General features: G+C 42.2%; 1 protein-coding gene across 5 annotated transcripts in view; it reads right to left on the reverse strand.

Annotated features, from left to right (window-relative positions):
- Positions 1-14,238, reverse strand: part of TFAP2E (transcription factor AP-2 epsilon) — a 72,380-nt gene that overhangs the window by 24,036 nt on the left and 34,106 nt on the right. For 2 of the 5 annotated variants that reach the window (XM_083625553.1, XM_083625554.1), the window contains exon 4: positions 14,021-14,110. The exons of the other annotated variants lie outside the window; for them this stretch is intronic. In XM_083625553.1, coding sequence (XP_083481679.1) covers positions 14,021-14,110 — 90 coding nt within the window. The remainder of the gene's footprint in view (positions 1-14,020; positions 14,111-14,238) is intronic. 5 annotated transcript variants of the gene reach the window in all.

Consider the following 14,238-nt stretch of genomic DNA (forward strand, 5'->3'; position numbering starts at 1 on the left):
CAATTTAAAATTTGGCCCAATTTACTACCTTCTCAGTCATATGATAAATAAAGTTAGACTATATTGCTATTGTGAATATTTCCTTTTGTTGCAATTATTACTACTTTTGTTCTGTGGCTGAAACAAAAATGCTAAATTGACTGACTGACAATTTGGTTGTAATGTTTTTGTAACTCTTCGTTGACTGGGGCTGACAGGAGTTGTCATCCAAACTATCTGGAGGGCACCAGGTTGGGGAAGGTTGACATAGACCTTAGCTGCTGAAGTGATGCACTGGGATCTTTTGAAGGGCCCAGCTGCCACAAAAGACTCCTCCTCCCTTGTGCCAAATGGAATGCAGGGAAAAATACAGCTTTTTCTTCCATTTCCCCCTAATATTACACAGTGGTACCATGGTTTACGAACTAAATCTGTTCTGGAAGCCCGTTCTTAAACCAAGCATTCTTAAACTAAGGCGTGCTTTCCCATAGCAGCGGGGGACTCAATTTACAAATGGAACACACTCAACAGGAAGCGGAACATGTTCTTATTCCAAGGCAAAGTTCACAAACCAAAACACCTACTTGCAGGTTTGCAGCATTTGTTCCTAAACTAAGCTGTTCTTAAACCAAGGCACCACTGTACATTGATTTTTTTCTAAAAGTTACATTTATAAACAGAACCAAATGAAAACAAACCCAAATATATACCCAGAAGATGACATAAACTACCTAGACCATAACACTGTATGCATAAAGGAAACTTCAACCCCTCTCTCACAACTGCTACCCCCCACTAATCCCATTTCCCAAATGTTATAAGAGTTATAAGAGCTACTTTACAATTTTTTTCCACATTATTCACCTCCCCTGCCTCTCTTTGTCCTTCCGTTTTGTGAGTATGTGTAGAAAGCATGCCTATAGACACTTTTCTTAATTAAGTAGTTATTTAAGCAAAATGTTTTTGCCACTGCTTATTCGTTTATTTAATTATTAATCATTTAAACATTTATTTACTGTCTTACTTAATTATTCCCTTTACAAACTTATATATCTTTTTGTTTCATTTTTAGATTAGGGCTAAATGTGTGTTTTCATTTTGTATAACAATTTTTGTTATAAAAACCTACAACCGCAAAGAAAAGGAATATCTATTTCCCATGATCCCCCTTCGCTATACGCTCCTGAGGTGACAGGAAAGTGCTACGCAGCCTCGAGGGGGGCTGCCCCATAGCTGTTTTGGAGCCAGTCAGGGCACTTCCAGCCAACCTGTGAACTGAGCGTTCACCCCAACTATGGGGAGATGATATAACTGCGTCAAAGCAAGGCTGTGCGCGCACACACCATACATTTAAAGCACATTTACAGCATGTGGCTTCCTCCAAACAATCATGGAAACTGTAGTTGACTCCTCACAAGGTTACAGTTACCAGCCATCATTACAAATGGTACTTCACAAGATTCCTGTTACTTCCCTTCTTGCTAAAGGTCTGATCTTGAGGGAAAGTGGGTTTGCTACACAAGACCTCCCAATCAACTATAACAGCAGCATCCGAATTTGCCAGTATGTGGTAGAATGAATCCTACCCGAAAACAGACTGGAAGCCCCCTCAGCCACTCAAACTTCCTTGTCTCAACCCCGAGTCACCCAACATAGAATAAAATATACAACTCTCAAGCAAAGCCTGTTTCAATTGTGGTTCTTTGCTTTCAAAACAAAGACCTAGCGCTATTCATCGAAAGGCAGCCTAGTGGCACAAGTAATCGATAAAGCCTACAGATCATCAATTTCAGAGTAGCCCTGTGTCCTACTTTAGACTGGGCAGGACTATAATGATTCAGGTGGTCCTTGAGGTATCCTGCACCCAAATTGTTAAGTGCCTTGCAAATTAATGCAAGTACCTTGAACCTGGCCCCGTAGGCTATGGGAGGGCTGTGCAAGCTTTCAAGCGCCAGGGCTATATGCTAGCAACCTCATCAATGGTTTAGCTGCAGCATTTTGTACCAGCTAGAGGCCCAATGGTAGCCCCACACAGAGCATTAAACCTGGCTATAATTTTTTACCCTAGTATCAGAGGCAGTATAGCCCTGAATGCTAATTGCTGGGGAATGGGAGCAGGGACTGCTTGTGGTTTTTACAAAGGCACCCATGTTTGGCCACTGGGGGAACAAGATGCAGGACTAGATGGGCTTCTGGTCTGATCCAGCAGCCAAGCTCTTCCTACATTTCTCTCTGAGAGCTTCCAGTTTGCCTAGCTGAGTCATTCAGTCTTGCAAAAGCGCCAGGTGCCTCTTGGCAAGGTATATAGGAGGACTCTTTATGTGGCTGTTCAACAGTATAATCCATTTTACAAATCGTGTGCTCGAGACATTCTGTTTTCTTTGCAGAAAGGCCTAGATTTGTTCGGCTTTGGGTGTACATGAACCTCGACAGCAGGGAACAAAGTCCCGTTGTTCTTTGGGGGAGGCTCTGTATTCTGCGCAAGCCATGGTAGTGTCACTCTCCATTTGTTCAAACATATTTTGATTTCTCGGGGCCAAGAGGCCCTACAGCAGAGATTATGCTTGGCAAATAATAACGGCAGCAACCATAACAATACTTTTCTGCGGGCAGAATGCAAAATGCGAATTTCCACCTGCCATTTTGGAAATTCTTGGCTGAAATTAACTCCAGGCAAAAGACCTTGGGTAGAAGTTGCAAAACCATCTGAACTGCAATCCATAACTTTCTTTTTGCAGGACTGCACCCTAGTTATCCTAATGCCTTCAGTGCGATTATTCTGGAGGAAGCAGTTTGGGAGGAGTGTAATCCAGAGCCTTGTTTACATCAAAGTTTGTTTTCAAACCATGGATCAGTTCTGATTCGTAGATCATATGCTGGAGTAAATGTAAATTGAGGCTGCATTTTAAATTGCATTTTAACCTGTATTTTAAATTGGTTCCCCCCCCCCCATTAAGCCAGGAAAGTTTCAGAAAAGGGCAACCAAAACAATCGTGGAGCTGGAACAACTCCTGTATGAAAAGCATGAACAAACATGCACAAAGCTAGGAAATGCCAGAAATTGCTTTAACAGCAATTTTTCAGAGTCCTGATATTTAAGCCAAAGCACCAGCAAAATTTGCTAACTCTGATAAATAACAACAAGCAAGAAATACTACAAATAGGTGCGGTTTCACAACTCTCAGCCTAGCCTACCTCAAAGGGTTGTTGTGAAGATAAAGTGGGGGGAGGGAAAGGCAATGTACACAGCCTTGGAAGGAAAAGCAAGATACAAATGTACAACAAGAAATATGTACAATAAATGTACTACCACAAAATGTAATGATGGTCATCAGCCTGGATGCTTCTCAAAGAGGATTAGACAAATTCACAGAGGATAGCACCATCAATGAACGCTAAGTATGGTGGCTGTTACTATATCTCCAGTGTCAGTATGTTTCTAAATACAAGTTGCTGGGGAACCTGAGAGGGGAGAATTTCCTTTGCATTCAGGTCCTGTTTGCAGGCTTCACAGAGTCATTTGGTTGGCCACTCTGAGAACAGGATGCTGGACTAGATGGGCCCCTTTTGGCCTGATCCTGCCCTCCTATAGATGCACGAAGAGCACTCAGCTTTGCTACTAGGTAGGACTCACAGTCTGGCCCTAGACAAGAGTCTTGCAGCTTCAGCTCTGTGCCTGTGGAATGGGAGCCACCGAGGTGAGGCAGATGCACGGAGACTTGCAAACGCTTGGCAAATTAAAAATGGTAAGCAGCGCTATAAACAGTGGCAAGGGAGGACTAATTCAGACAGTCTGACACCAAAGGCAAACAGGTATGTCAAAGGGTATGCAAGGTGGCTTCCAGTAGCTGAAGGGAGTTTCCTGGGATGAAGTGTCTTCCTGGACGAACCTCATTCCTCAGAGCAACGCCAGAGGCTGGGAGCCAGCCATGCCTCCTGCGGCTACGATGAGGGTGCAGATACTTTGTGGGATAGCTGAATTCAATAGGGGATTCGCCCAGTCTGTGAAAAGATGGGTCTGTTACATGGCTAGTAGGCATGATAGATAAATGGAGCCTCCATTTTCAGAAGCCAAATGCCAGATGCGGGGCAGCAACAGTGGGAGAAGGCTTTTGCCATTATACCTTTTGCCTTTTCTTGGTGGAAACAAGATGCAGAGACAGATGGGACTTATATCCTTATGGCTGGCGTTCCTTGGCCCTAAGGTTGCCATGATGACAACAACAACAAAAACAGGGAAGTTTGAGAGTTCTGCTGTTCAAAAGAAGTTGGTGTGCTGTTCTCAATGTCGGAAGATAATGGTTCGACAATTTTTGCATTCAGATTTTCACTTTTCGAAATATGGCAACCCTAGGTGAATTATTAACATTTGTTTAATATCAATTAATTGAATTCCTACTCCTCCCTTCCTTCCAAAGGAGCCCAGGGTGATAAACACATCCAAAAAAAATTAAAATTTCTTTTAAAAAACCAATCATAGCTAATAATGCTGGGTATGTGCAAAGAAACCTACCCATGCAGAGTGCTGCATTTTCAGTGTCCTGTCTAAACTAGGTTTCTGGCTGCTGCCTGAGCAGGCTTAGCATGCCACAGGTTTGTGTTGTGAGCAGATATAAGTGATGAGGTGAAAATTCAATTCAGTTCACATTTAAAGGCAAACCTACCTAATTTGCAGTTTCCAAAACACACAGCCATCTTTTGAAATTCACACTCCTCCAAATTTTGCAATCTGTTCTCCACCCAAGTAACGTGTAAAAGATGCACATTATTAAGACAGTGCGCATAAAAAGATACACATTACTAGGATAATGTGCATAAAAATGGGTTATATTAGGTGAAATTGCTTTGCAAAAATGTGTATATTAGATGGAATTGTATATAGAGGTGTAAAAGAAATTTGCACTGAAATGCCAGTGAATTTACATGAAGACTTAAAAATATAAATCACAAAGTGACGTGGAAATGTGGAGAACTAAGGTTAAGATTGGAAGAATGAGAAACTGAAACCGAGAGATTTGCCCATCCCTAGGCAGGTGTTCTACTAGTGTGCCAACTTTGTACACGATTGCAGCAGCCAGCAACTTGGTTTAGATGTGATGCCAGGCACATGTTGCTCTGCACGGATACCTTTTTTTACTCATGCCGCAGGGTCACATTTAAATCAGGGCTCGCATTTAAACCAAGTCCTCAGGCTGTTCTTATCTGCAAAATGGCAACAACAGTCACCTAAATCGTAGGGTTGTTTGGAGGGCAAACGCAATAAAGATTATAACACAGTTTGCAAAAGAAAAGCATTGCATTAATGGCAAATGAATACAGTAGAATCAGAAGTGAAACCAGAGGGGGATCTGGATTAGGCCCCTAATAATCCTAAACTGCTATTTTTCTAGAAAAATGGGTGCCAGGGGTGGGGGAGCAGATGAGCAGGATTGGAACAGCACTAACAGGGGGAAGTTAACTCATACTTTCTGCCACAATTCTGGCAAAATTATCTGCTCCCCAGCATTGCTGTTAGTCATTAGAACAGCTAAAGGCCCATCTAGTCCAATATTCTATTTTCACAGTGTCCAACCAGATTCCCAATGAGAAGCCCACAAGCAAGATGTGGCTGCAACACCACAACTCCCATAACAGCTGCAATTCCCACCATCCAAGAAGAACAACTTCCAAAGGCTTGACCCTAACTTTTGAGATCCAAGTAAAATCATGTAGGTTAGAAATTCCTATAAGTCTGACTTTCAAGTAGGGATGGAGGAGAAATTCTCTTCACATCCGAAGCCAAATCCATCAAATTTGCACTTTCCCAAACAGTATGCATAACGCAGATGTTTTTCGAAATATGCGTTTATCCGCATTCTGCAATGCAGTTCTCCAACCAACGCTTACAAAAATGCACACAGTAGAAGAACGTGTGCATAAAAATGAAGGTATTAGTGAAAGCTAACACTCAGAAAATGCATTATGTTATGGGGAATTGGTTATAAAAATGTGTTTATTAAGAGAAATTCTCACTAAAATGCTGGCGGATTTTCATGGGGATGTAAAACACTTCCCCCCCCCAAATTGCTGCAGAATGTGGAGAACTGTATTTAAGATTGCAAAAACGAGAAACAGAACCAAAACATATCCTTCCATTAGGGTACAATGCACACACACACTTGGAGGAGTGTGGGGGTGTTGCAGCATGCTTTGCCCCCAACCTTTGCACTGGACAATTTTTAGGGAGCTCGTTTTGTGACGGCTTAATGGCTTCCCCACAACCATTAACACTCACAGTAATGAACCTGAGAAGGGATTCTGACACTGTAATGAATTTGGCCCAAAGTTGTCATGCAAACACACAAGTTCACTGGAGAAATGAAGACGCACGCAAGAGGCGAGAACCGAACTGTCGGGATTTTTGCCCCTCACAAAGAAAACATGTTCCGCTCCCCCTGAAGCACCGCAACGCCAGAGACCCCATTTTGCCAAACAGATGAGAATCGCCTGCGTTGCACAAAGGAAAGCAAATGAGAGTCTGCGCCCCAACAGCAAAACTGTTTTAAAAAATCTGCTGTACCTGCAGCAAAAAAAAACCCCAGCCACCCAGATTCATTGACACACACACACACACCTCTAATTAGGCAAGTCATAACAAAGTATGTGGAACTTTGCGATAACTGGTGCCTTGCAGGCGTGGCGAGGGCAGAGGAAAAGCTCACAGCCTTCCACATGGCCCAGAGTGCTTTATCTCACACACACACACACACACACACACACACCTTGATTCTACACTCTCCTTAATTAAGCATTATAAATATCATTTTAAAGAAAGGGACTGCTGTTGGGGCTTAGCCCTGGGGCAGTAAACTCTCTTTTAAGTTTTTCCTTTGTTTTGCTGATTAGGTAATTTTATACAGAGTTACTGCAGCAAAATATGCATGAGAGGGAGATGAAGAGAGTTGCATTACATATGGAACAGTGCTCAGTTTTGAATGGAAACAGGACAACTCACAATTAAGCCCTTTAAGACCCCTCACCCACATCCCTTCAAGTTGTAGGTGGCTAAATCTTGAGACAGAGGCCCCATCTGCACCATGCATTTAAAGCAGTATCATACCACTTTAAAGAGCCATGGCTTCTTCATGAGGACTGTGTTTGTTAAGGGCACAGAGTAGGTAGGAGGCCCTGTTCCTCTCACAGAGCTACAATTCTCAGAGTGGTGTAACAATCTTCCCAGGGAACTCTGAGAATTGTAGCTCTGTGGAGGATGAATAATTTGGTGGCAAGTTTGTGTGGTGGTGTGGTGTGGTACAGTGGTTTGCACATGGTTTGGGTGAGAAAACATAGCTTCAGTTTTCGATTTGCTGCCTTGATCATTGTTCTTACATTTCAATCTCCTTAACTGTAAAATGAGGAAAGAATTGTAACAAATTCATTTGTTGTTTTGAATAAGTAGGGTCGCCATATATATCAGAAAATTCAGGTAATGTCGGGGGGGAAGGCTAAATTGGTGTCCGGTGGGAATTTTCAATTTAATAGAAACTGTCCAGGATTTCGTCTGTTCCCCGGCCGAAGTGGAAGCGCTGTACAGTGGTTGCTTCCTTGTTGCATCCGTAAAGTGCAATATGCAAATGTGACACTAGATGACGATGGTGAGCTATGGCAAATTCAATCTATTTTTCAAAACTTTTTTCAAAAAGCATTTTCACAGTGTGTTTTTTTATACATGTGTAGATTCCACCTTGGTGTCAGATCCTGCAAAAGACTATAGCTCAAGTACAATAGTTTATTATATTATAACTACAAACATTTTGGATCTCTAAGAAGCCACATTTTCTCATGTTTCAGCAGTAAATAACAACCACTATATTTTGTGGTGCGGGGAATTTTAAAGGAACCCAGTTTAAGGCACAAGATGGTTGTAATCTCCATTCTGTCTTGGGAAACTCTCAGAGAATTGAACAACCCAAGAGTGCAACGTACCCTCCAATACCAAATTTAAAGAAATGGCATTTTCTTTTAGACAAAGGCTGAATTTTAAGCACAGAGAGCAAAGGGTTTCCCATTCTATAGCTTACTTCCTGACAGTCTGATGCTCAAATTCCTTAACTCTGAACCAAGGATGGGTGGATCTGATGATTTTGTTTCTCATTTTTCAGTCTTAAATTCAAGGGAAAATACAGATGGCAAGAAGGAAGTTGTGGGGTGTGATAGTTCCAGCCTTGCAATGAGACCCCCACCTTCCCTCCACTACCAAGAAGTCCTTGCTTTACCCACAACTATGCCTTATCTTGTTTGAGCCTGCATGGAATAAATAACTCCCAAGGGGGTAGCAAGCAAGCTGCACATAGGAACCAGCCTTATAGAGAGTCAGAGCATTGATCCATCTACCTTGGTGCTGCTGACTGGCAGCAGCTGTCCAGGGCTTCAGGCCAGGTTCCCTCCCAACCCTAACTGGAGATGCAGGGATAGAACCTGGGATGTTCTGCATGTTAAGCAGATGCTTTGCCACTGAGCTACGCCTCTTCCGCTCTATTGCTTCACCAAACTCCTGCCAAGGGCGTCTTGTTACAAAGCACAAAACCCATGAAAGAAACCTTCAAAAGGCACCCTTTCCTTACCTCCCATAAAACTCAGGCTTTTTGGTAGCCAAGATCTGTGAAATTTTTTCAAAAGGTGAGGAGTTTTGTCATGGCCACGGGCTAAACGATAAAAGCTAACTGAACAAAAACATGGAAGATTATGAAATCCCATGTCTGAGGAGGGGGGGGGGCGGGTTACAAAATTACAGATTGCTATGAAAGTACATTTCAGTTTGGAAAATCTAGCAGGGTCCAAGTAGGTATTGCTGTCGATTAGAAGATGCTCCAGTACAGTGGTACCTCAGGTTAAGTACTTAATTCGTTCCAGAGGTCCATACTTAACCTGAAACTGTTCTTAACCTGAAGCACCACTTTAGCTAATGGCTAAAGCTGCCGCCATGCTGCCAGAGCACGATTTCCGTTCTTAACCTGCAGCAAAGTTCTTAACCTGAAACACTATTTCTGGGTTAGCGGAGTGTGTAACCTGAAGCGTATTTAACCTGAAGCGTATGTAACCCGAGGTACCACTGTATTAGGCACAAGGTCAAGAATGCTCAGGCCAGCAGCCTGTATGAAGAGCTGAGAGAACAGGCACCATAACTAGGAACTGGGGGAAGTTGTGACAGTGATCTGCAATAGACTCTGCCGGGCTCACTGCAAGGCCGGGAACTGACTTTTCTGTTACAAGGCCTTTAAGCAAGTCGCTGGCAGCTCCACCTCTCCAGCCTTCCACGGCTGCCTCGCAGTTCAATTACTCCATTGCTAAACAGATTGTGTTAAATACTCACTGACTCAGTGTAAGTATCAATTTGTGCAATGGGAATATGGATCCGCTCCAACCAGATCTATAATTACAGCGCTGTACTAAAGAGATGGGGAATAATATACCCCGGGGACTCGCAGCCAGGCAGGTCTTCTTGTTTACAAGCTTGCTCAGAGGTCAGTAATGGAGAGTTCCCATTCTTCCTAGCTTTGGTCTGCTGTTGCTGCAATAAATGCCTCTCTGGCTTGAAAGGCAGCCATCTTTCAGGCACCTTAGTTACTAGGGAGGCGACAGTCGTAACCTTTTCTTTAAAAAAAAAAAAAAAGCCTCTGGAGTCCAGAGTCAGCAATTCCAATTTGCAAGGCTGGCTTTTCAAAAGAGTGCAAGATTGTGACTAAACCGATACAGACCCCCTTCTCCCTTGGTTCCTCTCTTATTTTGGAGACCTGCTGGGAGTGCAGTGCTCTCATGACATTGCCTGCCGCCTCCTGCTTATGCAGAAACAGAATTAATTAATTATACATCATTCATCCCTGGCAGATATTTATCCACCCTTTAAAATAAAAGTCCTCGGCTAGGCTTGCTTGACAAAGGGAGGAACAGGGATGGGCAGGAAGGGAGATTTCAACCATCAGCAATCAGCAACAGAGAAGATGGAGCTGTAGTGAGGGAGGAAAGACGAACACTTTTCAAAAGTGAATCCAACTCGCTTTGTACATTCTCCACATCTGTACTCGGAATGCCGGGGCTATAAATTGGCTGGGACAGCAAGTTTCAAGCCTCTCTCCTTGCGCACGCACACACTGCAACATCTTCTGCAGTCATTTATGTATTTATTTTATTGAATTTGTATAGTGTTCTTTGTCAAAAGACCACAGGGTATAGAACTTAAATGCCAATACATAACATAATATCTATACAACATAAAAAAAGTTATAAAAATGCAGTTGTAATAATTCACCTGCTGAAATGCTCCTGTGTGGGGACTGCAGAACCCTTCTACTTTGCAAACCCTCCAACATTTTATAAAACTAGGAAGAAGATTGCACCATGTCTCAATTCCCATCATTGTCAAGGATCAGCTGCCTGCCCTGATGTGGCTGTTAAAATTGGAGAAGACTAAGGATGAGCAAGGTGGAGAACCTCCAGGTGTCGATGAACTCCCAATGGTCAAGGAGTACATTTGCAAACTCTTCAGTTTTGCTATCTGGCTTCGAATGTGAGCCAGTCAAGCACAAAAGTCAGTCCACCATCAAGCTTGTCCTCACCTGCGGACACAATCAGCTGCTCGACCCACCAGCACAAAGTGACTGGTTCACTGGAGTCCGACAGGCTGTAGTCAGCCTCAGTTAATTTCCCATGTGCCTGCTTCTGACCCTGTTCCCACCCCCAAATCCCTTCAAGAACTGGCTTCCATCTCCTTAGGGAAAGTGTAGCAGCAGCTCTTTTGGACAATGCTTCTAACGTGTAGGTGGAGATGAGCAAGGAAGGGAAGAATGATGCAATCCTACACCAAAATAAACGTGACTGCGAGGGAATTAATTCTGCACACTGCCAATTAAGGCTCCATCTCTCTGTTCACATTTTCTGGGAGCCTTGGCTGGAAGTACAGCATAAATAGGAATCTCAGCCCTTTTACAGCAGCCTAGGCAAAAGGCATCCCAGATTTGGTCAGAAGTGAGAGCCGTGTTTTCTCTTGATATAAATGCTGTCTAACTCGATTGGGACAAATCTCTTTCTACTGCCATGGAATGTGGGGAGGGGGGGAAAGAGACTTGGCAAAAACATAGGAGGATTCCACCGTTTCCATCCACCAAAGTCTCATAGAGGGGTCATGGGAGTGTAATTATATAATACATTTGTTAATCAATACAATATATAAAGCAGTATGTATTATATCAGTAAAAATTTAATATCCTCTTTGCAGGTTTTCTTTTTACAACTAAGCAGCATATAAATTCTCTGAAATAAATAAAAGATTTATAAACTGCATGACCAAACTGCTCTCTAAACAGCATACAACAGAAAGTGTAGAAAAAACGCAGCTAAAACCTTGTTGGGGAAAATTGTACATAAAACTGTTCATGAAAAGAATATATAAAATACATTATATTCATAAAAATTACTTGCAGCACTGTGCACTAAAATTAGGACACATTTCATGAGAATTAAAAGAATAATAATCCCAAAACTGGTGCTGAAAGTTGAAGAACTGAACTTAAGGCTGGAAAAATGAGAAACAAAGAGAAAAAAGAAATTGACAGAATCCCTCCGGTTGAGAACTTACTTAGTCTAAAAATAGCGAATGTTTAAAAACACACAGAAATGGCAGAGAAGCCAAACAGGCACTTATCCCTGTGCTCGCTAAACATACAGTTCTTTAAACAAAGACTGTGCCAAAAAATAAATAAATCCTCGAGACATGTGATAATGGATCATAGCCTCATCTGATGGAATAATGGGCGGGTTGATTTTCTACAAAATTGCAAATTTTGACAAGGATTTGAACCAAAAGACAAACCCCAACATTGTGATTACAGCCAAATTTTCCAGCCTTGTAATAAAAAATAAATATATTGCTGGAGCACATTTTCTACATATTATCTCTCTGCTCTCTTGGCACACATGCAGAAACAAGCAAACAGTGGCATGTAATGAATGCACAAAACCCACATTGTGTACCCGGCTGGTAAAGCATTTCTTATTCAGCGGTATTTAATAAAAAGCCTGTTATGTTCTAATTAAAGCAAAAATCATTACGGTTGTTAGCACTCAGCTTGCTTTTTCCCCCTTTCTGGTCTTTTTTTTTAATGTAACATAATGATTTTTTTTTTTAATCTGCAAGAAAAACACTTTCCCTGTGTAACCAGAAAAGGCTGAGCAAAATGACAATAGCAATTTTATCTTATTTCTCTGTGCCTCCAACATCCACCGTGCCGTCATATTTCTACTTTGTTTTTTAAGTGTATAGGGATGGTGTTTTCCCTTCCTAGTGTGAAAATGTCTAAGGTTGGGGGGTGAAGGTACTGGCTTAAGCAGAGTAGAGATCACAGCATCATAGCCTTATCCTCCATGAATTTGTCTGACACTCTTCTGAAGCCATCCAGGTTGTTGACTACCACTTCATAGAGAGAAGCAGTGTACTGGGGACAAACAAGGAGGACATCATCTTCATGTCTTACTAGTGAGCCTCTGGAAAGTGTTTTCTGGACTAAATGGATTTCAGCCTGATCTTTCACAGCAGTTCTCTGGAGTTATGGAAGGCTTGTCTCACGCTAGTTCCTTATGGAGAAGCAGGGAATACCCACTTTTCCTGCAAACATCTGAAACAGTACAGGGGCAGATCAAGATCAACTGGGTGATCTGCAGCAGAACAGCAGAAGTTTCTGACACACACGCAAATACACAGCAGCTAAGACTGCTGAAATGAAGGGTGCTTCCAGATGAGCATTCATCCTGATGTGTTTGCACAAAAATTGCACTGAGGTTATTACACATTGCTGTTTCTTGAGCATCCATTCTGATTTGTTCATAAGAAGGACATATGATGTTGTCATTATCCCACACTTTCCAGGACATTTTCCCATCAATTTTCTTACCACAAAAATGTTGTTTGTTTGTTTGTTTTGGAAGTGGGCTTGTTGTATCAGAACACTAAAATCAACATTAAATTTACTGGCATATGAATTTATCATGCTGTCATACTTGACTGTTGTCAAGTAGTGCCAGTCTTGAAGTGGCGAAATAAAGATGGTCAGATCAGCTCTGGGACTAGGAATGGGCAGAGATCAATTTCGATTTTCATTTTTCCAGTCTTATTTTCTCTTCCACATTTCCACATCAGTTTGCAAATTTCTTCTAATATTTTTGCAAAGCAATTTCCATCTCATATGTTATTTTCACCAATACTCAGAGATACCCTATCTCTTAATTCTGAGTTTTCATCAGTTGCCTTTCACTCAAGTCCCTGTCCTTGTTTTCAGATGGGATTTAATCACATATCAGGCCAATTCAGGTTGCACAAATAAAATGGGGATTTGGCAGTCTTACAGAATAATCCCACTTCTCTTTCAAAAACTGAAATTTTTGCAATAAGGAAAATGATAGGAAAATGCAGTGGCAAGGTAACACTAGATTGATGCAATGTCATATAACCTCCCTGCAAATAATAAATAGCAGACATCATCTAACTTCTCCAAAAACTTTTTGTGCAAACAAATCAGAATGATAATGCACAATAAACAGGTCACAGCAACCTCAGTCTTTGGGCAGCTCTACTGGCTAGCTTTAGAGTGTCTCATTTGAATCCCTGACCTCTAGGAACTCACACATAGATGTATGGTATATATGCTGGTCACCCCAAGTGCACATCACTCATGCAGTGCAGAATTCAACTGGCTCTTTCCCATGGAGTCACCATTTTTTGTCTGCCTCCAGTCAGTGGGTTCTAATAAATACAACAGTGGTGAATTAGAACCTGCTAGCTTGAAGCCAGCCAGGTCCTCATCTAAATATCTGAAGGGTTGTTACACAAAAACGATGGAGCAGAGCAGATTTCTTTTCTGTTGCTCCAGAGGGCAGGAGGACCAGGAAGCAATGGGTTCCTATTACAAGAAAGGGGATTTTGACTAAATGTTAGGAGGAAGAATTTTCTGGTGGCATGACCTGTTTGAGAGTGGAGCAGGCAGCCAGGGAAGGTGGCGGGCTCTCCTACCTTCCTTGGAGGTATTTAAGCAGAGGCTGGAAGGCCACCTAGCAGGGATGCAACAGCAGCAAGTTTCCTGCATCATCAGCGGGTGTTGGTCTGGAATGATGTTGACACATGAAAAACGATTATAGCATTAAAGAAACAGAGTGAGAGTATGAATTGGCAAGTCTGTGGGGTTTTTTTCTTTAATAAGGCCAAAGGGAAAGAGGTTAAGAGTCGCTGCG

Source organism: Podarcis filfolensis (assembly GCF_964270895.1).
Source record: "Podarcis filfolensis genome assembly, chromosome: 8".
Classification (NCBI taxonomy): domain Eukaryota; kingdom Metazoa; phylum Chordata; class Lepidosauria; order Squamata; family Lacertidae; genus Podarcis; species Podarcis filfolensis.